Source organism: Engystomops pustulosus, chromosome 7, assembly GCF_040894005.1.
Source record: "Engystomops pustulosus chromosome 7, aEngPut4.maternal, whole genome shotgun sequence".
NCBI classification, from domain to species: Eukaryota; Metazoa; Chordata; class Amphibia; order Anura; family Leptodactylidae; genus Engystomops; species Engystomops pustulosus.
The window spans coordinates 10,133,550-10,151,014 of record NC_092417.1 but is presented as its reverse complement, the minus strand read 5'-3'; the positions used below and the strand labels follow the sequence as shown (position 1 = coordinate 10,151,014).

Sequence of the window (17,465 nt, the reverse complement as noted above, 5' to 3'; positions counted from 1 at the left end):
CAGGGCGACTGTCATCAAACTGCTCTGCCCGTATAATGGTCACTGCCCATAGGGGCACCATCCAACTTTCCAAAGACCCTGAATGGGAAACATGTGCCCTGCTATACACAGCATGCTCTGTGTCAGTCTTCACTGTAATTCTAGAATTCTATTCATTAACTGCAAAACCTGAGATAAAAAGCAGAACTCTAGCCGGGAGGACACACTCCATAATGTCACCCTTTCATTGCTGGAGTCCTGGCGCCCCCTGGTGGTGTGATGTCACCGGTGGAGACAGTCAGCAGTACAATGTCTGATGAGATGTCACGTGTCGCTGTGCGTGGCCGGAGAATAATACGTCCGTGTAACATCCGTGGGCTCGGGCACACACAGCGCATTGTGTCACTTCTGACTGACAGCAGTTTTATCACCCACCAGAGATTCCTCCCGTGTCACCAACATATCACAACCCACAGGGGGCACTGGCGCCCCATCCAGTGCTGCCAATGGTCCAGGGTCCCCCTCGCACTTATCCCCTACCCCAGTGATGGCAAACCTTTTGGAGACAAAGTGCCCAAACTACAACCAAAATCCACTTATTTACCATGAAGTGCCAACATGGCAGTAACTTATTGCTCCCTGTTCTTCCAAATCTTTCAATCGTATCGGCCCCCTGAGGCAACCAATACACTTCAAAGAAGGAGGGCAAATTCAGACATCATTGTAGCTTCTCTACAGGGTCTCTCAGTAGAGGAAGAATGTTGGGTCCAGCAGGATGACCTCCAAAGATATTGCAGTTCTGTCAGCACCTTCTCACCATTCCTGCAATTCCTAACGGCTAATGAAGTGTCGCTTTAAAATAGCGCTGAGAGCAGCATCTCTTCAGTTTCCTGGGACTGCAGGAAGTTTTGGTGGATCTGGTCCTATTTGGCTAACTCTGTCCTGGGGCGATGGTCTGAGTGCCCACAGAAATGGCTCCGAGTGCCACCTCTGGCACCCGTGCCATAGGTTCGCCACCACTGCCCTACCCTAACATCAGGATGGGCGGCTGTGGTGGACAACCCCTTTAACTCCCCTGAGGCTGAGCTTTAAAACTTTTCATGCAATTTTGTAAAAAAATTTAGGCTCATAATTGGCAGTGCCATGCGCAGTACAGGAGCGCCCCGCCGAACCCCCTGCGCGGTACAGGAGCGCCCCGCCGACCCCCTGCGCGGTACAGGAGCGCCCCGCCGAACCCCCTGCGCGGTACAGGAGCGCCCCGCCGAACCCCCTGCGCGGTACAGGAGCGCCCCGCCGAACCCCCTGCGCGGTACAGGAGCGCCCCGCCGAACCCCCTGCGCGGTACAGGAGCGCCCCGCCGAACCCCCTGCGCGGTACAGGAGCGCCCCGCCGAACCCCCTGCGCGGTACAGGAGCGCCCCGCCGAACCCCCTGCGCGGTACAGGAGCGCCCCGCCGAACCCCCTGCGCGGTACAGGAGCGCCCCGCCGAACCCCCTGCGCGGTACAGGAGCGCCCCGCCGAACCCCCTGCGCGGTACAGGAGCGCCCCGCCGAACCCCCTGCGCGGTACAGGAGCGCCCCGCCGAACCCCCTGCGCGGTACAGGAGCGCCCCGCCGAACCCCCTGCGCGGTACAGGAGCGCCCCGCCGAACCCCCTGCGCGGTACAGGAGCGCCCCGCCGAACCCCCTGCGCGGTACAGGAGCGCCCCGCCGAACCCCCTGCGCGGTACAGGAGCGCCCCGCCGAACCCCCTGCGCGGTACAGGAGCGCCCCGCCGAACCCCCTGCGCGGTACAGGAGCGCCCCGCCGAACCCCCTGCGCGGTACAGGAGCGCCCCGCCGAACCCCCTGCGCGGTACAGGAGCGCCCCGCCGAACCCCCTGCGCGGTACAGGAGCGCCCCGCCGAACCCCCTGCGCGGTACAGGAGCGCCCCGCCGAACCCCCTGCGCGGTACAGGAGCGCCCCGCCGAACCCCCTGCGCGGTACAGGAGCGCCCCGCCGAACCCCCTGCGCGGTACAGGAGCGCCCCGCCGACCCCCTGCGCGGTGCAGGAGCGCCCTGACGGACCCCCTGCGCGGTGCAGGAGCGCCCTGCTGACCCCCTGCGTGGTACAGGAGCGCCCCGTCGACCCCCTGCGCGGTACAGGAGCACAACACTGACCCCCATGTGCAGGAACCAGGAGGGCACCCTAAGGTGCTGTTTTACAGCTCTTATAGAGGAATCTGTAATCATAAGTTTGTGTATGTTGTTAGTAGAAGCAGGACTGTGATATGTGGATTTATATTCCAGAATTGTAGCTTCTCCAGGTGCAAGCCTCACACAGCTTTGCGCTGTGCTCCACAGCTAGTATTATAACGTACCTGGAGATGTGTAATCAGACTTATGTGTATGTTGTTAGTAGCAGCAGGACTGTGTAATAGATTTATATTTCAGGATTGTACTGATGACCTGTCCTCACACAGCTGTTCTCTCTGCAGGCAGGGTTAGGTACGGTCTCCAGGAGAGATGTGTAATCATACCATTGTGGTTGTAGCAGCAGGACTGTTCTCACACTGCTGTGCCCTCTGCAGCCATTGTTCGGAGAGATGGGTAATTAGTAACAGGAGGACTGTGAAATATAATTATTATTCCAGGATTGTAGCAGGTATTGTCAGGTGCACTGGTGTGTTGGATCCCCTCCCTACACTGCTGTACGTCGTCGTCGTCGTCCCCCCCCTCTCTTACACACCTCTGTGCTTCAAACCTAGCTACAATCCTGGAATACAAATCCATATATCACAGTCCTGCTGCTACTAACAATATACGTAAAGGTATAATTACACGTCTCCAGGGACACTGGCCAGTTTGATTGGTAACATCTGCCCTGCAGTCTATAAAGATTAAAAAAAAAATTTTAACAAGGGTCCGACGCACTGAAACAAGTGCAGAGCGCAGCAGTGTCAGGATACAGACGCGCCCCTCATACAAGTCATCACACACCAGACTTTTATTCCACTTTTATTAGAAAACCCTCTTCTGTTCCAAAATGTGTGGGAATACGTGGGGCAGCCCGGTGCTCGATAGCGCCCCCTGCCCCTCGCTCTCTGTACTGTCAGGACGCAGCAGGTAGACGGCTTTAGCACCCAACACTGGGGGTGACCCCAAAAATAGAAAAAAAAACCTAAAATGGTGTTTTGTTGCATCTGAAGAATCACCCCAATATAAATTAGGTCCTGGAGCGCCCCCTGATGGAGGGTAGATGGCAGCAGGTCTGGGCAGAGCCGGCTGTACATGGGGTTCCCTGGAGAAGGCAGCGGGAGGGGGGTGCAGTCTCAGCAAGTCCTGAATGTGGGGTCAGGGGCGGAGCCTCAGTTCTTCTTGGGTTTCGGGGTGTCGTATTTTCTCTTGCTTGAATACCAGAGGAGGAGGGGGATGCCGATGGAGGGCAGAGTCATCACTCCGAAGGCGGCCCAGTCCAGCTACGGGTGAGAGAGGATACAAAGTGTTAACAATTATGCCGATGCCCGGCATGTGACGTGCACGCGCAGCAGCGCCCCCAAGTTCCAGGGGGAGGGAGCACATGTCTCTTCTGGAAATTAATATTCATATTATCCTGATACGGGAGATGTTATGAGATTATTATTTTATGAATGTTGTGATCTCTCTCTCTCTCCAGCTGCAGAATTGTGTGACTGCCCCCCGGGAGCAGAGCTGTAACCACATTATTTTGGAAACCAATCAGAGCTCAGCGTTCATTGTATAAGTTGCTGTGGGGAAAAGCTGAGCCTGAAACAGTTAAAAAGATAAGTATTTCCAAGTAGAAGCAGTAGCTATAACACAGGTACGTAGCACGTGCCGATCACCTACCTCTAGATACACCAGCGGCTGGCGTCACCCGCTCTCTTATGTTTATCCGTTTTATCTGGAGAGATTTCATCCGGCTGATAATTCTCTTGTTACCCGCGTCTGGTGAGCGAGGGGGGAGACCTGCGCCCTCCCAATACCGGTATCACACGTACACTGATAACTCATGTTATGGTCCCTTAACCCTTTGTATCCCACGTTCTGACCTCCGTCATACTGCGCTGCACGGACCTGCGTAAAGCGCCGCGCTATTGGAAGACGCGCTGAGGGTGCGGTTACATTTTGCAAGACGTACGACCCAGCGATCACTACAGGAGTAATTATTCGTCTTACAGCAATGACCATAAGGAAGCAGAATTTTTATATTTCCCTATTTTGTGATGAGGACATCCAACAGGTTTGGGATTGTGTAGTATATATGTGCGTTATAGGGTTAAATCTCTCCTCATAGGCGCAGCGGTATAGCACCAGATGTGTGGCCTTCCAGAAGGTGCAATAGGGATCATCGGGCCACAGCTCTCAGTGACATGACACACAGAGGTCATCAGGACTCCTGACATTTGCTTCTACGCTACACTGCTAAGGGGGCCATGACATAGCAGCTTTTTATCCACCCCCTCCCTAATACACATGTATAAACATCTATCAGAGACTGGAATGAAGCAGATATCAGACTTTTCTCAAGGCCAAGATGAATTCATCCCATGACAGCGAACCTGATCCTTACAGTACATTCACACGGCCGTTCTGGGAGCAGTAATTAATAATAATAATAATTCCTTTATCTGTATAGCGCCTACAGATTCTGTAGCGCTGCACAGAGCTGCCAGATAGGTCCCTGTCCCATATGGGGCTCACAATCTAATCACTTACCAGTATAATTTGCGTTGTCAGAGGAAACCAGAGTACCCGGAGGAAACCCATACAATTGCAGAGAGAACATACAAACTCCTTGCAGATGTTGACCCTGGGACTAGAACCCATGACCCCAGCGCTGCAAGGCTGTAGTGCTAACCACCGAGCCACCTTGCTGTGATCGCATGATTTCGAACCTGATCGCATCCCCCATAGACTTCTACGGCTCCTGAGATGAGCAGACGCAAAGTATATGTCATGCCCCATAGTTTAGCATATCTGCAGTGCAGCCGCTCATCTGCCTATGGAGGGAGGGGTGAAGAGTGCTCCCCAAGGATATGTGGCCTCATGGCAGCCTAAGAGCCATTATACTGAGGGCAAGATCCCATCTCTTACAGTGCAGTACCCCCCACACCCTTTCATCAAATATGACAACATCTGAGACACAGGTGTGAACAGGCACTTATGGCTGCCCTGGTTAGAGATCATCAGGCACTTACAAAATGTGGGGAGAATCGTCTATCAAACTCGCGCTGAGCCAGGATCCCTCCTTGTCCGGGGGCGCTGGTGTACCCCACCTGTCATAGAAAACACAGCATATAGTGAGGACTGGACCACACAGAAAGATACACAAACCCCTTAAACAATATGGAGGTGACAACTTACCACAACCTGGGAGCCCTCCTGAGCCAGGTAAGTGATGGTGGCAGAGGTGAAGTTAAAGTATCCGGCCTTCAGGGGGCGCAGCACCACAGTGTGAGACACATTGCTGGCTCTATGGATGAGGAGTTAAGGAAGGAAAACAATAGGGGGCAATAGCGGGTACCGGTGACACATTATTCGGGCGTAGAGAGGAGAGCACATGAGGGTTGGGTTGTGCCACCTGACAACATTTCTGGATTGGCAGCCGAACAGCCAATAGGGAAAACTGACGGCCCCAGGCAACGGCTATGAATGGCCAGGGGACAAGCATAGCCAGAGCTACAAATAGAAATCAGTCTGAGCTCAACTTCTTACAATACTATGGGGCAGATTTACTTACCCGGTCCGTTCGCAATCCAGCGGCGCGTTCTCTGCGGTGGATTCGGGTCCGGCCGGGATTCACTAAGGTAGTTCCTCCGCCGTCCACCAGGTGGCGCTGCTGCGCTGATGTTCCCCGGAGGCGCGCTGGAATGCCCTCAAATTCACTGGCCTATACCTGGTGAAGGTAAGTGTAATTTTCGCGACACATTTTTTTGTCTTAAATGCGGCGGTTTTTCCGAATCCGTCAGGTTTTCGTTCGGCCACGCCCCCCGATTTCCGTCGCACGCATGCCAGCGCCGATGCGCCGCAATCTGATCGCGTGCGCCAAAATCCTGGGGCAATTCAGGGGAAATCGGCGCACATCGGAAATATTCGGGTAACACGTCGGGAAAACGCGAATCGGGCCCTTAGCAAATGACCCCCAATGTCCTATTTACCATGAAGAAAATCAATGCACCATCAAAAGTTCTTTCTATTCCACCAACTAATAGGAAATAGTGCGGATCAATAACTTTCACCACGTGCCTTGTGCTGTCAGTGATGAGATACGTCCCAATCTGAAAACCGATGCTTTATGACACTGGGAAGATTTGAGCGGACAGGTGCAGGTAACTTTGGCCAGGGCCAGACTCACCTGGTGTCGTGTCCGGACTTTTAGCACGTTTATAGTAGGTTTTAATAAAATATAAATAATATCGATGTGACCTGCACTTGTCCGCTCACATCCAGTGTCATAAAGCATCTGTTTTCAGATTGGGACGTATCTCATCACGGAAACATGGTGAAAGATGCAATAGTGTGACCACAGAGTTATTGATCCTCATTATTTCCTATTAGTTTGGTGGAATAGAAAGAACTTTGGATTATGCATTGATTTTATTCATGACAAACGGGACATTGTATTGTAAGAAGTTGAGCTCAGACTGGTTTCTATTTGCAGCATTTTCTCGGGGAGGAGTGTGCGGCCCCTTCATTTCAGGTCAGCTGTGAGTTTCCCTTCGATGCTATCACACATAGCCATGACTAGTTTGGACATCAACTTGCCGGATTGGCTGTTTGCCCGCCAATATGTAAATTGGCCGAACCCAAACGCTGAACTGAACCATCAGGTCCGCTTATCTCTACTGAGGAAGTAACCCATAGGGAGATGAGGATGGGCTGGAGGGATTTCCAGTAATTTGGGGTTCAGTAAAGGATACGGGGCGATTCTGTCCCATTTCACATTCAGCATCCCGGAGACGATACCAAAATCCTCAGGAGGGAAAGAGTCGTCTGAGAGCTCCACATCCAGGGCGGCGCTAGGGAGAAGATGTGCAGGTTATAGCACACATTGAGGTAAGACACAGCACTAGAGAACACAGGGAGTAAGTCTAAAATACGAAATATCACATGTAGGAGACTTATAACACACTGATAGGAGGTGTAAGGGAAAGCTGGGTGATAAGCAACATGGGCACCACAGCTCAATGTTATACAAGCTGCTGCCGATCTAGGAGAATAGATAACCCACTCACACCTCGATTCAACTTTCTGAACCTGTGTGGCAGAGATACAGCCCTGACCATGCAGGAGCCTGGGTAAGCTGAATGACACGCATGGATTAACGAATAGCAGCCATAGTGATGATCACTTCTTCCCCGATAACCTGACACAAGACGACAACTAATGACCCAGCTTTCCTAAAGACCTGCATAGTACAGGGCCATAAGACAAGCACCCAGCTTTCCTGGGATCAGATATACAGTCCTCACCTGGAGCCCACGTTGTAGATGTTATACTGCAGCGTCAGGTCCTTCCCCTCCACGGCGTATCTGTTCAGCAGGGTCTTAGAGGCCAATAACCGAGCCCCCTCCTCACAATGGGCGACCGCCAGGAGGGCGAGCAGCGCTGCGAATAACGTCTTCATCTGCGGGAGGAGAAAACACGAGCCGTGACATCACACAGACCCCAGAGATGACATCACACACCAGCTGTGGCATCACAGGCCAACATACACCATCCCTTTAAGGCAAAGCTATCATTCTGCATGATAATGTAGTGTATCAGACATGTAGGGTACTACAACCCCCATCAGGAAACCCCAGAGGGAACCACAGCTAATAGTAACGTGTGTAATGTGAGAGCGCGGCTCCTATAGCGCTGCAGGCTGTATATAGTAATGAATGGGGGTCGCTGTGTATGTGTGTATATTATATAGTATATACTATAATATATGTACTAGGGCCCTGTACACACACGTGTCCTCTGCCGCAGTACTCACCGCTCCGGTCTCCAGCTCACACTGACGCTGCTCCGGGATCGCCGCGATCACAATTACAAGAAGGACACGTCAACTAGCGACAAAGCGGATATCCGGCCGTACTGCGGCCCCGAGCATCATGGGAAATGTAGTCAACGGCCGCTGCTGCGAGTCACGTGACAGTACATGCTGGAGCCAACCAGCGGTGAGCGCGGGAACTGAGTGTATGTCCTCACACGCCCCCTTCTGGCTTCATGTGGTATGGCAGTTTCTATCATGAGCAGAGGAGGCACAATAGGGAGAGTTGACAGACTGTGACATAATTGTGTCTAAAATTGCCTAAAAAAACAGTCATTCCTAGCGCCACATGGTTTAAGGCATTTAAGCCCTTAAGGACACAGGGTTTTTCCGCTCATTTCTCGCTCTCCAACTTCAAAAATCCATAACTTTTTCATTTTTACGTGTGAGGGCTTATTTTGTGCGTAACAAATTTTACTTTCCCGTAATGTTATTTATTTTAACATGCCGTGTACTGCGTAGCTGAAAATAAATTCCAAATGTGGAAAAATTTTAAAAAAATTTGTTCTTGTGGGTTCAGTTTTTTCGACTTTCACTGTGCACTCAAAATAACACGCCTACTCTATTCTTTGGTTCGGTGCGATCGCGGTGATACCAAATTTATATAGGTTTTATTGTGTTTTAATACATTTTCAAAAATGAAACGAATGTGTACAAAAAAGAAAAAAAAAATTTTACCATCTTCTGACGCTAATAACTTTTTCATACTATGGTGCACGGAGATGTGTGAGGTGTCATTTTCATTGCTACCATTCTGAGGTCTGTGCGACATTTTGATAATTTTTTATTTCATTTTTTATGTGATGTAAAAAGGTGTAAAAGTCGTATTTCGGACATTTGGGCGCCATTTCCCGCCTCGGAGGTCAACGCCGCCCGTAACCGTTTTTATATTTTGATAGATCGGGCATTTTGGGACACGGCAATACCTAATATGTTTGTGATTTTTACTGTTTATTATGTTTTATATCCGTTCTAAGGAAAAGGGGGTGATTTGAATTTTTAATATTTTATACATTTTTTTTATTTTTTAAACTTTTTTTTTCTTTTTTTTTTTCACTATTTTTTAGACCATCTAGGGTACATTAACCCTAGATATTGAGATCGCTCCTACCATATACTGCAATACTTCTGTATTGCAATATATGTCATTTTTGCAGCACATTCATTACAATGAGCCACTGGTGAAGCTCCCGTGGCGAGGGCTAGATTTTCGGAAGTCTGGAGGTTCTTTAAAGAAACACCGGATGACCGACCGACTGTGGTGTGCAACCTGTGCCAAACCAGGATCAGCAGGTGTTCCACCACTACCAGCTTAACCACCACCAGTATGCGCAGGCATCTGAATGCTAAACACCCCACTCAATGGAACCAAGGCCGTTCACCTCCGGCCGGGCACACCACTGCTCCTTCCCCTGTGTCATCTGCTGCCTCTGCTAGTCAGCCCCCTGCCCAGGACCCTGGCCCAAACACCTCCCGTGCGAAAACCAGACCTTCACCTCCACAATCCTCCACAGCACCCACCAATGTCTCCATGCACAGCGTTCGGCTCTCCATACCCCAGACGCTGGAGCGCAAGAGGAAGTACAGTGTAACCCACCCACACTCCCAAGCCCTCAACGTCCACATCTCCACACTAATTAGCCTGGAGACCGAGGACTTTCGCAGGCGCCGCTACTTTTCCCGATGTGCCGTTCCAGCCCTGCACCAGCACGTGTTAGACAACATCATCCGTGCCCTGACCAACGCCGTTTCTGACAAGCTCCATCTGACCACGGACACGTGGACGGGTGCTGCCGGGCAGGGCCACTATATATTGCTGACTGCACACTGGGTTAACTTGGTGGAGGCTGGGACCGAGTCTGACCCTGGGGCTGCTCATATACTGCCGACGCCGAGGATTGCGGGGCCTACCTCGGTCCAGGTCTCTCAGGCCTACTATGCCTCCGATTACCGATTACTGGGTATTCACTCTCAAAATCTTTCCACTCTCATCCCTGGAGAGGAAAGGAGTGTGAGAATGCATGAATACCAGCAGGCCCTGGTGCACAAGCTGAAACAGTATTTCCCTTCTGACAGCGCTAGCGGCAGAGTGCGTAGTTCTGCGGGACAAGTAGCGAGGGAGAGTAGGCGAGCAGGCAGCTTGTCCAGCACTGGCAAGGGTACGCTTTACAAGGCTTTTGCCAGCTTTATGTCACCCCAGCAAGACACTGTCACCTGTCCCCAGTCTCGGCAGAGTAGGGCTGATCGTTACAGAAAGATGGTGAGGGAGTACGTAGCTGACCATACCATCGTCCTAAATGATCACACAGCTCCCTACAACTACTGGGTTTCAAAGCTGGACATGTGGCACGAACTGGCGCTGTACACCTTGGAGGTTCTTGCCTGCCCTGCCGCTAGCGTGTTGTCCGAGCGGGTTTTCAGTGCAGCTGGTGGCATCATCACCGATAAGCGTACACGCCTGTCGACTGACAGCGCTGACAGGCTGATGCTTATCAAGATGAATAAAGCATGGATTTCTCAGGATTTCCGTTCTCCACCAGGTGAAAGAAGCTCAACCTGAATAATTTATGCACTCCTCCTCCTCATTTTCTTCCATCTCCTCCTCTTTGTACACTAAAGCAGAGGAAACTGGCTATTTTTTGCCAGGGCCAACTGGCTCTAGCTATAGTACTCTATGTATTTAATTTTTCTGGAGGGCCACCACCCGGTCCTCTGTTTTAAACAATTTTTGGGAGTGCCACATACAGGCACTCAATCTATTTAATTTTTCTGGAGGACCACCTACCTGCTCCTCTGGTTTGAAAACTTTTTTGGACTGCCACATACAGGCACTATCCAAATTTAATTGTCTCCATAGCAGCCTCCACACGTCGTCTTTATAGCTGCCTCCACACGTTGTCTCCATTGCTGCCTCCACATGTCATCTCCATAGCTGCCTCCCAAAGTCGTCCATATAGCTGCCTCCATACATCGTCCCCTTAGCAAACGAGCTGTGTCAGGCAGAATTTGGGGTTGTTTTCATGGCTTCCACATCAAACTTGTTAACTTTGTCGCCACCCTGCTGTGTAATCCACAAAATATACTGGCAAACTTTTATCATTTACCGATATTATTTCTTTTTTTTTTTTCAACTTACATTTTTATTTTTCCAAAAGAGGAGTTACAAACAATCATGCTCAAGTAATAAAACATAGTATTACCAGATTGGTATAAGCATATACCGCACATTAATACATAAAGTAATAGTTAGGTCACGCAGGACCTCTTGTAGGTGGTGTAGAAGTCGAATAAAACAGGCAGCTTTAAATGACTCAATAAATAGCAGGAGAGTAAGGAGCAAAGTCCAGTTCTTATGGGAAAAAGAATAAAGTCTTTCATTCGAGCTCAATCTCTTTTGCTGCGTTACTTTATGTAAAAGAAATATAAAGAAAAAAAGTAAAAAGGGACCAAAGGTCCAACTTATCAACACATTAAATGTCAACACAAAACAGAACATACCATATCCATGGATCCCATTCCTAAATTAAGAATCTAGTAGCTAAAACATAGGTAGGTTGTCTCCAATAGTATCCCAAGGGGACCAAATTTTGAGGAACTTGTCCGAATTTTCGTGCAGCGAGGCAGTCATATGTTCTAGAGTTCGTATATGCCTGATGCGGGAATAGAGATCTAGCAGTGAGGGCGGTGCAGGACGTCTCCAGTGCAACGAGATCAGGGTCTTTGCAGCACACAGAATATGGAGGAGCAGTTTTGACTGCAATTTACCCATCTCCGGGGGAGGAAGCCCTAGCAAAAAGGGTCTCTACACAAACTTATCTCCAGTACCCTTTCTATCACTAATCGAACCTTCTCCCAAAAAGGTTGAATAGCCCCACATTCCCAAAAGATGTGATATAGGGTGGCGTCTGGGGCTTTACACCTCCAGCAGATATCTGGGATGTTTGGATCCATTTTGTGTAAAAGCGCCGGGGTGTGGTACCAATGCATCAAGATTTTATATTGGTTTTCTTTGTATATAGTGGATAAAGAACCTCTCGGGGCCCTATCCCATATCTTTTTCCAATCCAATATCGAAAGTGTCCCACCCAGCCAGTCCTCCCATTTAGTCATGTACGCATGTTTATCCGAATTCCGGTATGTCTGGGCCATGAGCAAGACGTATAAATCTGAGATAAGTCCTCTAGACGCCGAACCCCTAAGACAGATCCGCTCAAATTCTGTAAGATCCGGTATTATGGGAGATTGTAGTATAGATATACAATATTGGTAGATCTGTGGGTACGTATTTGCGGCGGGGGCAAACTGATCAGATGCACTGCTGAGGTCTGATAGCTTAAGGAGGTTCTTGGTAGTTGGGTGTGTCAGGTCCCTAATCTGGAAAATTTTCATCGGCCTCCAAAAATTCACAAAGTCTGGTTTGAGACTTTGGGGTAGACCCGGTGTATATAGAAACGGGGTAAGAGGCGACTTCAAAGTAGCAAGAGAATATCGCATGCGACATCTTCTCCAAACCTCTCTAGTAAACGCTATGGGACCTAATAGGGAATGTGTAGGAATTTCCAATGGTGGCCCCCATATCAATGCAGCGGGATGAGCGGGAGCTAACCAGAGCTTCTCAATTTCTGTCCACTTATTGAAGGCCGCCAGTGAAGTCCAGGATACTATGTGTCTTAGATGAGTAGCATAATAATACACCGCTATATCAGGTAGTCCCAAACCCCCTTGTGACTTAGGTGCTGTTAAGACTGTTTTTGAAATCCTATGCCTCTTGGAATTCCATATAAAATCCAAGAACAGTGATTGGATTTGCCTTAGAGTGCTAACTGGCACCCACACTGGGAGAGTTTCAAAAAGATATAAAAATCTGGGAAGTACTGACATTTTTATAGCCGCTATTTTACCTAGCAGGGAGAGGTTTAGAGTACGCCAGCTTTGTAGCTGCCTCCTCACATCCTGAATTAAGGAGGGGAAGTTTTCTTTGTATAGCGAGTTATATGATGCGGTAAGTTTTATCCCCAGGTATTTTATGGAGGTCAAGTTCCAAGTATAATGAAAGTTGTCCTCTAGAGAGCTTAATAATGTGGGGGACAGATGTACTGGCAATGCCTCTGACTTAGTCTGGTTAATTTTGTATCCAGAGACATTACTATATTCCTCGATTTCAGTGTTTAGGTTCGGGAGCGATATGAGGGGGTCAGTGATAGTGAGGAGCACATCATCCGCAAACAGAGCTATTTTGAACTGTTTGTCCCGTACCTCAATGCCCTTAATGTCTGGGTTGTTTCTGATGCGTGCTGCTAAGGGCTCAATGCTTAAAACATATAATAAAGGGGATAGAGGACAGCCTTGACGAGTGCCATTCTTAATTGTCAGGGAATTTGAATGGGCATGCGGTAGTCTAATTTGCGCTGTAGGAAAAGAATAGAGATTGGACAGGGCGTTCAGAAATGGTCCGCGGAAACCAAAGTGTGTTAATGTCCGAAACATGTAATGCCAATTTAATCGGTCAAATGCCTTTTCAGCATCTAGACTCAACACTAAGGCTTCTGATTTGGTTTTCTGTACCAGATCTATCAGATCAATGGTACGGCGAGTGTTATCGCCTGCCTGTCTATATCGGACAAACCCCACTTGGTCCTTATGTACCAGGTGCGGGAGCCATTCACTTAATCTGCTAGCCAGAAGCTTAGTAAAGATCTTAAGATCTGTATTTAATAAGCTAATGGGCCTATAGCTGGAGCATTCTGAAGGGTCTTTGCCTTGCTTAGGGATAACTGTAATATGTGACGTCAACATTGTTTGGGGGATCGCCTCGCCTTTAAGAAATTTGTTGAATAATTCCACCATGTGAGGCAGAAGAAGTGGCAAAAAAGTCTTGTAATAGAGGTACGTAAATCCGTCCGGGCCTGGGGCTTTATTTCCCGGCAAGTCTCCTACCACTTCCTCTATCTCCTCCGGCGCCACTACTCTGTTTAATTGGGTTAGGGCCTCTGTAGTTAAACGGGGTAGAGAACACTGGGAGAGATATTGATCTAGTTTTATTCGCCGTTCAGGGGATACCGATATTATTTCAGCGCTTCTTGCGCATCTGTTTACATTCCCCTCACCCGCCATAACCCAAACTTATAAGAACGCTACTACACTTGATCTTATACAAAAGGTTCTTAGAAGTGCTGTTTGTAGCCACAGCCTGCTTTGAAAATTATAATATTTTCAAAGTAAACGCTTCTGGCCCCCAGGCTCATTTTGGGTGGGGAGGAGCTGAGAGACAGGGGCTTGGACAGGCGAAAGCTCGCCTGGCAGCGGAGCGCCAGCTCCATCCCAAGATCCAACTAACATAGTTTTAACTGCAGCACCTTTAATCTACTACTAGTTCACTGCCTCCATACATCGTCCCCTTATCAAACGAGCTGTGTCAGGCAGAATTTTCGGGTGTTTCACCAGATACATAATGGAACTCGGCCCATCTGTCGCCGCCATGCTGGAGACCTGAAGTTGCAATCATAGCAGCGCAATATGGATGACCCATACTGTCGCTCTTAATCATGGAACTATTTCCGTAAAAACTATTAAAAATAGAACCACTATGCTATTCCATTATTCCTAGGTGAAATATTAAAAAGACCCTGCCTGCTTTGAAAATTATAATTTTTTCAAAGTAAACACTTCTGGCCCCCAGGCCCATTTTGGGTGGGGAGGAGCCGAGAGACAGGAGCTTGGACAGGCGAAAGCTCGCCTGGCAGCGGACCGCCAGCTCCATCCCAAGATTAGGCAGCCTCAGAGGCATCCATGCATGCTGCCCCTGCTGTTTCCTGTCCATTTTGCCTCCACGATCCTCCACAGCGTCCACCAATGTCTCCATGCACAACTTTCAACTCTCTATACCCCAGACGCTGGAGCACGAGAGGATATGCAGCACATCATCCCCTTATCAAACAAGCTGTATCAGGCAGAATTTTCGGGTGTTTCACCAGGTACATAATGGAACGCGGCCCATCTGTCGCCGCCATGCTGGAGACCTGAAGTTTCAATCATAGCAGCGCAATATGGATGCCCCATACTGTCGCTCTTAATCATGGAAGTCGTCTCCATGGCTGCTTTCACATGTCGTCCCCTTATCAAAAGAGCTGTGTCAGGCTCATTTTTCGGGTGTTTCACAAGATACGTTATGGAACTTGGTCACTATGTCGCCACCATGCTGTGTTATCGACTAAATATACCGTCAACCTTTTGTTCACATAGGAAATCATTTCAGCACTTCTTGCTCACCTCCTTTGGTTCCTCTCTGCCGCCTTAACCAGGCAAAATACTGATACATACAGTGCTACACGTTATCCTCGCCAAAAGGAATTTTTTAAATTAGTTTGAAGCCTGAGTCCATTTAGGGTATGTCGCCATGCCACTCTCTAGCCTTCCGCTGCTGCCGCTGCCTCTGCATGCCGTCTTCTATAGTGTCAGGGTCAATTATTGGATGTTTTAGATGCTATCTAGCCTCATTCGGTCACTCTGTCATGGCCATGCTGTTGCCCATAATTTTGGCATAATGGTGCGATTAAGCAGCCTCAGAGGCATCCATGCATGCTGCCCCTGCTGTTTCCTGTCCATTTCCGTGGTGTTTCCATCCTTTTCTGAGGTTCCCAGGTGTTTGGCCAAGCTTCCCTGTGCAGAGCCTTGGTCCCCTTGAAAAATGCTCGAGTCTCCCATTGACTTCAATGGGGCTCGTTATTCGAGACGAGCACTCGAGCATCGGGAAAAGTTCATCTCGAATAACGAGTACCCGAGCATTTTAGTGCTCACTCATCTCTATTCCTGATGCTTTACGCTGATATGGTGAATTCTCGTTGTGACCCTGGTTCCGTTCCTGACTTCGCTATTCTGCTGCCTGCCTTGACCTTTTGCCTTGCTCCTGACTCCGATCCTGTGCCGCCTGTCCTGACCTTCTGCCTGTACCTGACCATGATTCTGTCTCACGATTCCGTACTCCACCTCGGCAGCCACCGCAAGCAAAGTCGCGCCTGTAGAGCGACCTGGTGGTATCCCGCATTCCAGTGGGCTCTGGTGAAAACCAGGTGCCACTTAGACTCCGCTCCCAGGTGTCGCCTTACACCGTCGCTCGCGGTGGTCCGGTGGGTCCACTGTCCCTGAATACTGAAAATATAAAGGGCAGAGACAGGATTAAAAAACATCACACAAGTGTTTGCACCTTCGCAGTCTATGAGCTATACATACGGTCCTGGATGGGTCCCACAATCATCCAACATGTAGTTTTCAAAAATTCTAAGGTTATACGACCGGAGGTCACCAATGCAGAGTTTATTTTTTAGTTTCTTTATCCTTCTGCATATGTATAAAAGATTTTTCTGTAACCATGAAAACTTAATACGACCCGAAACTTCAACGAGAATAAGATGCCATTCAGACACGAAACCGCTGCGGTCCTTCCTCCTCAAATATCCTTCATAGCTCACTCCACTATGTAGAGAAGATATACACAGACATTGGGCACATTTACTTACCCAGGCCTGTCGCGATCCCCGATCCGGACGGTCCAACGAAGATGAAGTCCGGCGCGATTCAAGTAGCTCGTGCGCCCGATTTCCTGCATGTTTCGCTTCCCCGCTGAGGTCCGCCGGAGTTCATCTTCTTCTTCCCGGTGCTTGTAAGTGCGTGTCTTGCGATACAATTGGAATTTTAAATCCCGCGCCCAGTCTAAATCCGTCGGGTTGTCCGACGGCCACGCCCCCCGATTTGCGTCGCATGATAGTCGGCGCTATTGCGGCAAAATCCGATCGTGTGCGCCAAAAAACCCAGTTAAATGCGGCGCAACACGGAAAAAGATGGGAAACCCGACGAAAATGCGGTCCGCGGACCCTTAGTAAATAAGCCCCATAGTGTAGATGGTTTCAAATGATCATAAAAATGTATTTCTCAATCTACTCACATAAAAGAATAAAACATGCGCATATTTACTACTCCGCGAGGACGCCAGTCATTGCCCGACCTAGGGTTTCGCCTCAGCTTCTTCCGGGGCAGAATGCATATTTTTTTTGGTGCACTTGGTTCATGCTGCAGAATTGCGGTGCACGGTGCGACTGAGCAGTAACAGCCCCTTTAGGTGCACATTTTTTCTGTGTTGTGGGACACAGAGCAGCCGCGACACAAAACTAGTGCAGACACTTTATAAATACAGGTACAAGCAGTTTGCACGTTCTTTTCAGTGCAAATTCAGACAGAAAACTGCGCAAACACTTTAGTAAATGTAGCCAATTGTGTGACTGCAGCCTCAGGCAAAAAAGAAACTTTCTGCGGTGGGCAAGGCTTTTGTGCCTCCTTCGTGACAAGTCGCCAATGTGTTTGTGGTGGATAACACAGTTATCAGCGGCTGCAGCTATTTGGCTCTTCAGCGAGAAGAAAACTCCCCTCCCACAGTAGTTGTTTTTAAAGGGCAT

General features: G+C 49.2%; 1 protein-coding gene across 1 annotated transcript; it reads right to left on the bottom strand.

The window, feature by feature from the left end:
- Positions 1-2,959: 2,959 nt before the first annotated feature.
- Positions 2,960-8,104, bottom strand: SSR2 (signal sequence receptor subunit 2). The gene is made up of 6 exons (XM_072114736.1): positions 7,960-8,104; positions 7,451-7,605; positions 6,899-6,997; positions 5,343-5,451; positions 5,177-5,254; positions 2,960-3,436 (listed from the first exon to the last, which is right to left on the bottom strand). Exons 2-6 carry the CDS (start codon positions 7,603-7,605, stop codon positions 3,326-3,328), a joined length of 552 nt encoding a protein of 183 aa, XP_071970837.1. The 5' UTR covers positions 7,960-8,104; the 3' UTR covers positions 2,960-3,325.
- Positions 8,105-17,465: the final 9,361 nt, after the last annotated feature.